This window comes from Scomber japonicus, chromosome 7, assembly GCF_027409825.1.
Source record: "Scomber japonicus isolate fScoJap1 chromosome 7, fScoJap1.pri, whole genome shotgun sequence".
Classification (NCBI taxonomy): Eukaryota; Metazoa; Chordata; class Actinopteri; order Scombriformes; family Scombridae; genus Scomber; species Scomber japonicus.
In genome coordinates this window covers 13,500,226-13,514,320 of record NC_070584.1, presented here as the reverse complement: position 1 = coordinate 13,514,320, position 14,095 = coordinate 13,500,226, and the positions used below count along the sequence as shown (strand labels likewise).

The following is a 14,095-nucleotide window of genomic DNA, read 5'->3' as shown; positions in this document are numbered from 1 at the left end:
GACATAAGCAAGGAAATGAGTAAGGCTACTCGAACGTCACCAAGCTGAAGGTTGGTGGAGAGTACAGATAAAAGTTCATAATTATGTCTCGGGAGGACTGTCTTAGAAAACAGTGTTTAACTAGTGTGTTTCAAATTTCTCCTAATTGGCAAGTCGACAAAAACAAAAAGCTTTAAACACTGAACTGAAATATGTGTACAGTTAACATTTATAGGCAGTCTAAGAGAGATTACATATGAAGCGATACTACATCTCGTGCACTGGCACTGCAGTATTATGTTGGTGAGACATGAGTAATTCCATTTGAATCGTAAAACCTTTTGTTGGGCCGAGTCACATCTTTTGTCTTGTGGTTAAGGTTATGGATTGGCAACTATGAGCTGGGAGTATGAATTTTACATTCTTGTTGAAGTATCACTGCAGAGGCGCCCGTATTGTGGTTGCCAGGTAATTGTATGTCACATTTACCTTTTTACGCCCATAAACCTTCAGTGAGGCATTTATATTATTAACCATAATTATTATTATTGTGCATTTTGTGACGTAGTCTGTAATCCAGCTCTTTGCAATGATGAGCTGTTACAATATTTCCTGATGGTTGATGACAGACAAGATACCTGCTATGACAGGTATACACTATATGATGCCAGGACCAGGTTAACACGGCAACAACAATAATCCATGAGTTGAAATAAGCTCCCCCATCCTTTAAATGACAGTTTAATTTAGAGAAATAGAGGGTTTTTTTTGGGGGGGGGTTTGATGATTTGTGGTGGCCGGCTAAAGGCTTCACAAAGGAGGTCAGTTTTGTTCTGGTGCTTGGCTGCTGTCAACCCACCCCCCGTCTCGACCCCTATGGGAACGGTATGGGAAGTAATGGAGACCGGGTGGGGATTTTGTTGCTTGACACTGGTCAGCCTGTGCCAGTGCTATGGTTATTTAAGGAATGCTGACTCCCCAGTTTCAGCAGATCACGGGACGCTGCAAGGGATGACCATAACCACTAAGGCCAAATATGACTCTAAATGTCATGGCGTTCGTCTGTCCTGTGGCAGCGTTGCCACAAGTGACCATGTTAACCTGGAGTCACTGCAAACAGAGCAGACTCCCTGACCTGACATGTCTCTTTAAAAGATGAGTCAGGGCCGAGGTCATGGTTTGGTCTTTGGTCTGTGAATGCGGTTTGTGCCTGTGGTTTTTGACCAGTATTGGAGCAGTGTGACACATGGTAAGAGGTACAGTTCTGACTAAAACCAGAGGAATATGTTTATGCTCAAATGTTTTATTTTTAATGCACATATCCTTCAACTAATCATAATGAATCAGTGCCCAGACTTAATGTCTGAAAGATCCTCGATTCAGAAAGACTGAATTAGGCCAAACCTTGAAGGAATCTCTGCTAAATCAATGCAGGCTTCTCTGTATTTGACTTACTAAGAAAGGAGATTCCTCTTTTTCTATTAATGCAATCTCTCCTCGTGTGTGTGTGTGTGTGTGTGTGTGCGCACTTCTCTCCCACAGAGTCCAAATTCTTCCTTTTGTTAGTGTTGTCAGCCTAGTGACAGTTAATTTTACATGGTAATGGCACAAAGAAAACAATTTTCTGTGCCTAGTAAGACTGTTTTTATATTGAAGTTTAACAAACCCAGAGACAACACACCATACATATATAAATGTATACACTCACCTTTTATTAACATAATAAATACGTAGTAGGAAAAGTTGATAAAGGCATGTCAAGCTGCAAACAGTTGAGCAAGTATTCGGGTAGCAAGACTGAGGTAGTGAAATACCCACAGACAGCACTGGCATACTGGGGGAGACTCTGTAATTGCCCCTCTTCACCTGAAGCCAATAACAACACCAGTAATGAAAATGATCTGTGTTTATCTTGTCAGCAGCTCCTTGCAGTAAAAATTGATTTATATAAGTACAGAAACAAGGGATTATTAATATATCATTAAATATCAGTGTATTGAAAATATTATTTGGAGTTGATTGATTTTTAATTTTGTAATGCCATTAAATGAGAGTCATTAAAATGTGAAGCAGGCCTTTTAATGTACACCTTTCATTATTATACTGGAAGAAGCACAGCAGTAGTAAAGTGGAACTGTTTGTAGCTCATCGTATCCCATCAAAACGGGACTTAAAAATGTATCTTAGGTCCATTAAGTCATGGATGCTGAATCAAGATGAGTATCAAATAAGCCTCGAAAGGAGAGACACACATCAGTATCTTCCAGTTGGGTGGTGGTCGTCTGTTGACCCCCAATCTCATAATATAAACTTTAATCCAGGAAGCTGATAGTGGGCAAGAGGCTCTTTTTTTGTCTGGTAGTTTCAATCAGACCAACTGTGCTTACTGTCTCAATAATTATGTTAAGTGTCTAGTTTTGCTGGTGTAACTTGATAAAATGACACCTGAACGAATAAGCAGATAAAAAGTTTATATAATTTTTTTTCTTTTTTTTTTTAATGCAAATATTGGAGGCTGTTTTTTGAGTAGGTCTAATTTTTGCAAACCGTTCAATCCCAGGAAGTTAAGTTCAGGTGCCCAAACCTGTGACAGGTTCACAACATTCTCACAAATCAGTGAACATGGCCGTTCCCCACTTTGTTTTTCACTTTGCTTTTCACTTTGCTTTTTGACAACTCTCTTTTCAAGGCCACTATGTAAGTCTGCTCAGTCATCACTTTCATATCAGTTTTGTGAGGTTCCAGATTACCAGAAGATGACAGCTGTTGTTATGATGTTGACTTCAGTTTTCTGCGAAATGTCTCTCGCTGTGATGATCATCCCAATTTTGCACTATTGTGTTGGAGTGAGAGAATGCAAACCTTGATAGTGACACATCCAAGTGAAAGTATAAAGCCGTGACCTCACTAGGTTGGGCTCTCCAGAGTGGATACATCAGAAAACAATGGTCTCATGTTACAGTTTCGACCAAGCTGTTGAAAAACAATAGCGGGTGCCTTCACAGAAAACCTCAGGTGTTGTGTAGCAGAAATGTGATGAAGGAAAACGTTTCAGACAGTCCCCCTCTCCTCTGCATTGTCACACATTTTGAATGCCAGCACAGATAAATACATCATATTGGTGTTGTGATACAGCATTTTTAGCTAAATTGTAAATTAAATGGTCATCAATAGAGATTCAACCTTTTATGAGACCAAACTGGACTGTTTGATGTTTGTCTACTCAAAGGGGAGGAAGACGGATATCAATATTTCCATTGGAAATTAGCGTGGACAAATAGCTTTTAAGATTTGACTGGAAAACGCTAATATGGATGGAAATTGTTTTTAAAAGGTTATGTTTAGTTTTCAGATTAATTTACCTTTGTAATGGATGTGGCCTAAGTAAGAATGTAAGGAAAAGGGTTGGGATAGCAACATACATTGGGGGAACATTTTTTTTTCATTAAACATATTTAAGTGCAGATATTGGTATTAATTCAATAAATCTACATTCCAACAATAAAAAAATAATGTTCATTAAATTAGATCAATATTGAACACGCAGTTAAAGAAACGCTGAACCAGGTGATTTCATTAATTAGACCTCTTACCTGTGCTAATTAGAATCCGCTCGGTCAGTTCATGTAGCTATTAGCACTTCCACTCTTTCAAAAAAATGTTAGCCATCTGTGAATGCATCATTGTCACCAAGCTGTCATGCAAGAACCATCTCATGATGGGTAGAAGTAAAGAGCTGCCCCAAGACCTTCACAACAAGATTGCTGAGTACTGCCAAAGGCTACCAACTGATTTCTCAACTCAACTAGATGTTGACATAAGTACAATTGGTGCCTTTATCTGAGAGTCGTCACTCCACCATCAACCAGCCAGGCACAAGAGCTCCTCACAAGACTGCTGAAAAGAGCTCCAGAAATACCTGGAGAGAAAAAAACGGTAGTGCTCTCCACGCACCTATCACCCCGTAAGACTCCATTACTGAAGACATTTGAAGCTCATTTGAAGTTTTTCATGCGGTGTCTGTTGCTCTTCTCATGGTACTAGCAGAATCCACATTTTTGAAGGGAAGAGAAACAGCACCAAAGACTGTCGGCTTAGAAGAAAGGGCCAAAATCCCTCATGGACACTGTTTAGAGAGATTACTAGAGATTATTTTATTCCTACATGAAGTGTCTTATATCCTGTTATCGCAAACAAAGGCTTTTCCACCAAGTGCTAAAGACATTTCAGTTATTGTGTTCAATACTTTGTCCTGTGTCATTCCAGCCTAATGCACATAACTTTGTTATTGATTGGAAAGTAATGATTTCTTTATCTGTGTTGCCTTACTGAGTTAATACCAATGTCAGGTCTTAATAGCTGCACTGGAAATATGTTAACTATCTAGTTTGTCCAACAGAGAGTAGTGACTAGATATTTTTCAACTATGACCCGAACATTTCTTTGTTGCGATTTAAATTTAAAAAAAGAAAAATAAATTTAAGGAAACCATATTAAAATGTTAATTTATGTCAGAAGTTAAAATTAATATCATATGATTATATGATTATCGGGTTCTTTAAACGCTTGAATATCAACATAGGTATCGGCCTCAAAAGTCCTGCGTCACTCGGGTTACACTGCTGATCGTTTAAAAAGATGGTTTAATGTGTGTAACATGAACCTGTCAGACTGTACATGTGCTGATCCCCCCGCCTTCAGCTAAGAAATGGTGCGCACATAAGAAACTTGTGCTGCCATTTCAAGCACAAGATCAAACGTAGCTCAGCATTAATCAAATGGAAAACAAGCTTAAAAGCTTCAAAGAGTTTCTTTGTAGAAATGAAGAGGCAGTTACAGTAAAATACCTACTAGTAGGCCCAATTAAGCCTACGAGCAAGTGTGTTACTTCAAACACTCATCTGACACCCCTCTGCCACAGCTATTTTAAAGGAGTAGACTGGCACACCACGTTTCACACACAGGGCATACTCTGCAATGATGCATGCACACTGAGAATTGAGAGCAGGGACACCCAGTACCATTTCACCCTTGCAGAGTGCACGGCACAAAGTGCTCTTTTCACCTTTGAAATCCTAGACAGGTGGAACATCTCTCCAGTGTGACAGTGATGCAACTAGACACCTGACAATTTGGGTGCCACAGTTATATCCATTGGGATTTAGTCATTGCTATTACTGTGTGCATTTACTACAAAACAAAGAAATCCTTTGGCAGTGTAGCATGAGACATCGAGTAGGGACTTACACGTATGTGTGTTAGGATATAATTTACAGTAATCCAGTCTATATAACCTTTATTAACAAGCTGGTTACTTGCCATGAATTGCGCTCAGTATTTCTATTAAAATATTCCCAACATGTATATTTGTGCTCAGTATTTCTATTAAAATATTCCCAACATGTATATTTGTGCTCAGTATTTCTATTAAAATATTCCCCTCGTGTATATTTTGCATTTTAAAGAAGTGAATTAAAACTGTGCTAAGACATGTACCCTTGTAGCAATAAAGGCTCTTGTTATTTATTGTTTCAGGGAGATTGAGGCCGAGCTGTTTAATATATTTGAGCAAGTTTTGATAGTAGAATATATCTAAATATCTATTAGTCAAGGTGAGTTGATACAAACTGAATTCAGGCTTCTTTTTTTTTAAAATCCCTTTTCTGCCTAAAGGAGCTGTTGAATTCACACCCTGATTATTGGAGTTAGATATTTATATTGGTAATTTTTCTGGTTGTTGGGCAGCATTCACGCAGATTGAAATGAACTTGGAAAAACTAGCTGATTCTTTGTTAACTTTAAAAGTCCATATTTACTAAAGTGCATCTTGCTGTACTTTTTACTGCTATTTGCTTTGTTAATACAGCAAGGAAAAGAACAGTCAGAAGCCAGGCTTTTATGTTGAACATTGTCATCAGTTCAGTTTTATCACGGGCTGCTTGGCTGCAAGTCTATGCTGTGTCCAGCTGATCCCCCATTCTGTTGCCGGTTGGCAGTGTGTGGGAACATCCACGGTCTTGTCATCGATCCATGGTCAGGACCCGTACCCTGTCCCTAAGGTTAGCTCTGTGGAACATTCTGGGCTCAGGCCCCAGAGAATAGTGACATGTCAGCAGCCCATTCAAATGAACAGGCTGAGGGTAGCACTATGTTAGCAGTGCTGGGATGGGGGAAGGGGAGGGTTTGGGAGTGCTAAAACTGGTGCTGTGTTAAACACTGCAGGGTTAGTCCAGGGGGGTTAGTCCAGGGAGCGTGGCTCCATGAAAGGTCTGGTGTTCCTGGATAGGCTCTGAATGTTCAGAGGACCAGACAAAGTGAAACAAAATTATTCTGTTAAGATATGAAACGGTTGCTTACTTCCTCTGTCTGATTTTTAATTGAATTTGTTTGGGACTAAAAGGGTTAGGCAAGGTGAATTGTTACTCCAGAGTTCACTTTCTCTCTTCAATATCTGATATCATGCACAATGATGGTAGTTAGTGATGTCTTCATAAAACAAGTTTTAAGTTTATTGTCATACTGGTGGTTCCATCCTCTGAACAACATAAGCCCTGTGTGAAAAAATGCATATATCGATGCAGCAGGAGTGCCAACCAGAGCCTCGGGCTCCAGCTAAACAGTTGAACCAGCATCAACTTTTAACCAGCTGCATACATGCAAGTACACATTCCTGACAGATTACTTTGTATAACGTGAATGCAGCATTTCTACTGTTTACCTTGTGGTCGTCATGACGAAAGATAAAATTTGCAGCTGTGATAACATTCAACTTTTATAAAAAAAAAAGTATCAACTTTTACATATATATCCATTGGATCGCTTTAAATTGTGCCAACTCACCTCAACAACATCCCTACTGCAGCTTGCTTTTTATTCTGAAAACATGCACATACTGGTGGCGCTATAGGAAAAGTCAGAGGATCAAAATCAGCAGGTTTCCCCTCTTGAGCACAACGGCATGTCTATACAAAATTTGAGCACAATCCATCCAATAGTTGTTGAGTTATTTCAGTCTGGACCAAAGTGGTGGACCCACCGTCAGAAACACCAACAGAGTGACATTACCATCCCTAGAGACATGAGGCTAGCATGGCTAAAAATACAATTTGGCTTACAATTTGATGTAAATGCTTTTGCAGTACTATGAGAGCACACATCTGTAGTATGAGTAACCACACAGGGAATCTAATTACTAACTGGACAGTGTTTGTGTCATGCTGAACTCTGTGAGGGTCACTGTCATTGCAAAGGCCTATAAACCGAATCAAACCGAATCAAACCCAACAAACAACCAACTTGCACGATCTAAAGCTAGACCACTGGCCAGACCGGTGTCGTGTAGTAATGGTATTAGTAGAAGCGGTAGTAGTAGTAGCAGTATCAACTGAAGCCTTTTACTGCTTGCACATTCTTAGGGAAGTAGAACATTGATGTAATGCGACTTCTTCAGATTTTGTAAGAATTTCTCTAGAATTTAGCATTTCCATCTAACCTATTGAGCCATACATGCAAATAAATGACACAATAGACTTTTGGTCAGAGGTGTCATCTGTTTCTGTTGTGTTGTGTGGTGAAGCAAACATTAATGCCAGAAGGGTTTGCAGATCTAGCTGCAGCCTTGTAACCTCCCTACATCCCATGACATAAATAAAACTCCTTCTCTCCAATGTAGATTTCACCCCAACAGCAGTGCTGCAGAGGCGTGTTACATCTGTATAATGTCTGATTGCCGAATTACAAGTCAAAATGGCCTACTTTTAAACTAGTGGCTCAGTCACTTCACTCGCTGACGGTAGCGGTCTGTGTGAATATTTCTTACAAACTGCTGGCTGTTATGTCTATGTGGCACTCCACACATTCACTCACATCAGCATGCAAGTGGAAGGTCACAATGTTTTAACAGTGCATAATGACTCATTTTTGTGACCTGGAGCACAATGGGTTACAGTAATCAAAGGGCTTTAAATATCAAGCACCAATCCATTAGATAATACCTTTATTGATACTGAGCTCATGTTTAATGCAGCCCACATGGCTTCTGTTAGTTTGGTAGAAATGACACTGAAAACGGGTGTAGGTTAGGTATAAATGAAGCTACACAGAGGACAGAAGCTCAGCAGTCTGTATGTGCATGCTTCATATCTCTGGGTCAGGATCAAGCAGGAATACAAAGCACGTTGTGTCTTTAATAGGCTTGCCCTCCCTTGAACTTGTAGCTCTCTCACTTAATCACATTTGATCTGCTGAAGCAGCAGCGAGAAGGAAAAGCTAAAGGGGCTTCCTCTTTTTGGTGTTCATAAATGTTTAGTTCCTACAGTTGATTAAATGTCAGTGTGTTGGTCACATGTCTTAATATACAATGTGTTATTACACTTAGCATCAGGAATTTGACCTAAAAAAAATCTCAAGATAGATTTCTAGGTTGACTTTAGCTCTCATCTTAGCATTAGCACTAGCTTGACTTTATAATAGGGACAGCCCAAAAGATCAAACAAAGGAATGGGGCTTAACAGTTATAACTGTCCAGGTGCTTCAGACCACTGTCAACAATTTGGTTTGTTCTGGTTACCTCATTTGGCAACAAAATACTCAACGTTAGAAAAAATCTGTGTGGCCCGCCTGATTGAAAAAAACTTTTGCCTCAAGGAACGAAAGCTGCCTGTTTTGATTTACTCCACAGGAAATGTTGAAACTGAAACTAAATGTTGAGTTAAAAGAAATCAAAATGATAATGTTCAGAGAAAGACTGGGGATCTGATACTAACCAATCTGAACCTAAGTGAAAGTGAAAAGAGAACTCTGTTTTGTAGTTCCTCTTAAAACTGGCTTCTGAGATAACCTGCGGAAGGTTGTTATCCTTTCTATTGTCTTTATTCTGTAAAATAGGACAACATCATCTCTTCCATATCTAAATGAATCCCTACAAATTTGTGTTTTGGAAAACCTGTTAACCATTAACATGTTAAACCACAGCAATTTTGTCATAATGACTCCAATACTGCATTTCTCCCCTCACATTATTCTCTTATTCAGTGGCTTGTGTGGCTGTAAATATTTGAAAAATGTCTGTGGTGAGCTCCAACTATTGGAGGACTGGACAATAACACGCACAATCACACTTATTTCTGTCATTTCTATTTTTCTGCCTCTACTGCTAATTGTTTGGCTTGAGAGGAAAAAAATGTACTTGGACGTTGATGGCCCTACGTTGCAGACTTTTTTTTTTTAGATTTAATGAGTAACACAGTGGCAAGATAAAAAGCTTTAAAATGGTATTGCTTAGCTAACAATATTACAATAGTGTAATATGTGTAGAGAAATAGATATCTGAATTTCTGATGTAAGATTTTTATTGAAGAAATATATTCATTCTTTGTAGTATTATTAAAACGTAAACTTAAACTTATTAAAACTTGCCTCAGACTTTGATAAATGATGGTTTTTGGTAGTAAACCCTGCCTGTAGAAATAATACACAGCATTAAAAGGAGAGAGTATATCTTTTCTTAATGTGAACTGAGCTAATGCAGATTTAAATTTGTAAGGTCAAAGGTTTGAATAGAAAATTGTAGAAAAATTGAGGGGTTATTTTCTTTGTGGCTAAAGGTTCCATAAAATGTGTTTTATGTAGATCTCTCTGATAGCTTGTGTTAAATTGGTGTTAATGCTTAATGCTTGGTCAGAGAATAAAATAAATAACAGTGGTTTTAACCCATCATCATTTATGAATAGGTATTGGAGCAAATGCCTTTTTTAAAAGCTAATAAAATGCTAATTATTAGTATTTCATTTAAATGGTTTAAACACTCATATTTAAGCAGTTCTTTATATGAAAACTTGTCTGAAAATGTGCCTGAATTAAATCGTTTTACTGTGAAAATTGTTTTAAAATGGTATTTCTCTTTTATAGGTCCTGTCATCACGACCATTGATCAGATTTAATGGAAACCAAGGGGTAAGAACGTCTTTCTTTCTTTTCACCTCACTGCCTCCCAAATCTCATGCGTACCCACTTTATTTAAGTGTAAAAAATGTATGAAAATAATAGCAAGCAAATAGAGTGTGTTATGACAGTATTATTACAGTTGTATGAATCACCAGTTAGATGCTGAAAAGTTTCGCAAAATTCAGTGTGTATGTCAATGCCAGACATAAATTACATTCATCACGACGTGCAACATAGTTCAAATACTGGAGAGAGCATTTTGAAGCTTTGATACACATGCTCTCAATCAGGACATGTGATAATGCCAACATGGCAAGCTAGCTATTTTTCCCCCCACAACATGACACTTAAGCACATGTCTACCGTAGAGAGGAGCAAGGAAGATGCTGCTGACCTGAATGTTTGAATGTGATGAACTTTTTGCCATATGTGTCTTGTGCTGTGTCAACTTTGCTTAATCCTAATGCAGTACTGTCAGTGAGACCTGTTCAGACACACATTCTCCTGATACTGGCCACAACATCTGGTTTACTTTGCTTTGCCTCGCAATGTAAGAGTGCCAAATGACAACCAGTTCCTGCAACATCTCTTGTATGGCAGGAAGAATACATACTGAAACATCTTAAAATGTCATGTTCGCTGCCTCGTTCCTCATATTTTCTCAATAGACAATGGATTTTAAAAGGAAGCTCTGCTGTGTCAGATATGATATATAAAGATCCCAGAAGGAACATGTTTGTATTCTTTGTAAAAGTCTTTGCTTTTTGTCAGTAGACTCATGTTCCTGTTTATAGTTGGAACCTTGTGCTGATGATGAAACTTGATCTTCACGCACCAACCTCTGAGACCTCTGTATGACACTATTAAGTATCTTTTCACATGTTCTCTTGGAAACTAGAGCAGATCAAAGTCAGACATGTGTTGCTAATAACTTGTGGGTGACAAGCTGCTCAAGAGTCACTTCTAGTATCAGCAATATGAGCAGCACCAATCATAATGTGTATATGTGTATATGTATATATATATGTGTGTGTGTGTGTGTGTGTGTATATATATATATATATATTACCCTTGCCTGTCTTGTCTCTTTGCTGCAATAGAAGCAAGTAAATGAATGCAGATGGTAGACCAAGTGAAAAATAAGTAGCAATGGAATAGACTGCATTGTTTTTTATATCCTAGAATGGAAGAAATTGTGCTTCTTTCTGCAGCTGGTACCTGCTTGTTTATGATAACGACTGAACTCTCACATGGGTGCCAATGCTCCTTATATTGGCAATTAACTGTCCCCCATGAAGACAATAAACATCCTCGTGCTCACAAGCATTCTCTGCATAAGCAAACTGCTTCCTCCACGGGCAAAAGGCACGGTTTGCATGTGTGAGCCTGCCCATTGTTGAACAGTCAGTCGTGTGCACTTCTGTTCATGCAAGTTGCACTTTGGTTTAGTATCCAGTGGATTGATTTTCTTTGCTGTCCATCTCGTTCTAAAGTGTTTTCATGATAGGTTGTTTGAGGGTATATTTACCACATGGTTATAATGCAGACAGTAGCAGGGTTTTTTTAGCATCTCTTTATATACATTTACTATATCTATACATCTTTTTTAATCCTTCCCTCCCACAGTCACTTTCTCACACACACACACACACACACACACACACACACACACACACACACTGCCTGTTCTGCATCCTATTCCCTTGTGTTGTGTATAGGGTTGGACACTAGGTTATCCCAGGTAATCAAATGTGATAGAAAACACAGGTTTGTGCAGTGTTGAATATGGGCCCTTGGTGTAGAAGGATGATTCATTATTAATAAATCGCTGCCGGCTACACTGCCAGACTGCTACAAGTGTCAGCATCTAAACTGTCCCTGCTTAGCTGAGGATGATTATTGCCTTGCTTACCCTGAGAGTGTTTCCTTGTAAAGCTTTAGCGTTGCCACATCCCCAGATTTCAGTCCTGGCGCTGATGAATAACTCGACTGAAATTTCATTGGCCAAAACTACAAAAGAAAAACAAATGTACTAAAACGTGTGTTTTTTCTAAAGAATGGAAGACAGTTGTTGAAATAGCTTAGCATAAGAAATGATTCATGACACGGCAAGAACATGGAGCTGTACTTATTCTTATATCAACTATAAAAGTTGAGAATACAGGAGGAAATAAGATTAGTTTACATTGTAACCTTCAGGTGCATGAAACATTTATTGTAAAACTAGACGCTTGTGTCGTGAGATAACAAGCAAAGGCTGTTTACAGACAGCTGCACACACATCATGTGTAGCACACCTGCATTGTCAGTCCTCACAATTCATGCTGCCCATACTGCTGGATAATATACACACTCACCCACACACAGTTTGATTTAAAATGTATTTTTAAGCTTAGAAGTGTTGCTGAGGGAATCACTGAACGCATTCCAAGCTTGCTTTTCCAAACACTCATAAACAGACCTCAGGCAGCGGCAGCAGCACAGCAAATTTGCTCAACATTCAAGGTTTGATTCACTGTTTGTTTGTCTATAAGAATTAGGCTGTAAGATATTGGATATGTTAGTTGGCGCAGTTCAGTTTGTATTTCTCTTTCTTTTTTTTTGTTGTTTACAGTCTATGATGTCTACATTTACATAGAATAGTAATTATTCAAGCCAGACTGTCACTTTGCATCAAGCATTGTTCTTTAAACTTAACGAGCTTTATTGAGATTGAATAAAATCCCATGAGTGGCAATCTCTCACCAAACCAGGCGTGATCTACTTTAGGCTGCCAGCCCACTGTCACTCCTTGTTGGGAACACTGCAGTGCAGAATCCTACATTAACACCACGTTTCATACTCTTTTCCCTTTTATGCTGTATCATCAAGGGTTTTTCATTGATTTCACATTTTTCTTAGAATCTCTGCCAACAGGTATGATCCTGGAAGTTACCTTTGTGTTTATTGGCAGATAATTCAGTGTGACCCTTGCCTACCCTTTTACAAAAAGAGGTGCAGAGATCATTTCTTAACTGGCTTAAAATCTCCTTCATTTAAACCTACAATGAAATATGTTGGGTAACACGTGCTACAATACACATATATGACCTTAAGAGTCATGCTTGTTAATTGCACTCTTTGGACAGTAGACCTGATGTTTATGATCTGATGTTTTGGTGTGCTGAAATAATAAAGTAATGTTTTACTAATGCAGCAGACTCACCCTGGTGGAAAATCTGTTGCTGTTGATATCACTATGCTAGTCATAAGTGTGAAAGTGGCTAAATTACACAGCAGATGGCCAGCTGTCACAATGAGATCCAGTATTCATTCACTCATGTTCATTCATCTGCTGTAGACAAAGTGCTCACACATGCGCACACACATGAGTATTTCTTCCACCTTGAAGAGAGTGGAATTCAAGGTCTGAAAACAGATGAAAGACGTGAGGTATTTTTCCAGACAGGCTCGGATTCAGATTTGAAGTGGCCAAAAAAAAAACGTGTTGGCTGAATCAAATACGTATGATACAGGAAAACCCAGATAATGGATGTTGATGCTTGTGTTGGTGCTCTCAGGTTTTCTCCTGCTCATTTAATTGTGGCTGTTGACTTTGAACAGTTGTCATTATGTGCAGTTTGAGCATTTTTGAGTGTAGCAGATACACTTCTGTGTTTTTACACCTCCACACTATTTTTTTGGAGTTGTCTGTACGTCATCTCAGGAACACCTGAAGGAATAACTCAGCGATGTCGCCTTTTTAGCTTTGTTTCTCCTTATTTTTCAACTCACATTTTTGTCTTTCTTAAGCCACAAACAAAGCAATACATTTAATCAAGTCGTATTCCAGCCGTTTGATCAGATGGTGTACACAAATTTACAGTGGGATAAAAATAATCTTTTGTTGCTTTTCCTAAATTCTTGTGAGATTACAAGTTATTTCCTTCCCCGTAAAATCAGATTGTGTATGTCGAGACTTGGTGATTGGCTGTAGTCTTAACTTATAGCAAAAAAATAAGGCAAAAACTGGAAGCAAAGCCTATGAACCATCAGCAAGTCTTTGATGTTCTCTGTCATGGGCTCTCTCTCTCTCTCTCTCTCTCTCTCTCTCTCTCTCTCTCTCTCTCTCTCTCTCTCTCTCTCTCTCTCTCTCTCTCTCTCTCTCTCTCCCTCTCCCTCTCCCTCTTCC

General features: G+C 38.8%; 1 protein-coding gene across 2 annotated transcripts in view; it reads left to right on the top strand.

Annotated features, from left to right (window-relative positions):
* ell (elongation factor RNA polymerase II) overlaps positions 1-14,095 on the top strand; it is a 36,237-nt gene that overhangs the window by 3,844 nt on the left and 18,298 nt on the right. For both annotated transcript variants that reach the window (XR_008321582.1, XM_053321836.1), the window contains exon 2: positions 9,889-9,933. Coding sequence is in view for 1 of the 2 variants with exons in the window: in XM_053321836.1 (XP_053177811.1) it covers positions 9,889-9,933 (45 nt within the window). In the remaining variant the exon portion in view is untranslated. The remainder of the gene's footprint in view (positions 1-9,888; positions 9,934-14,095) is intronic.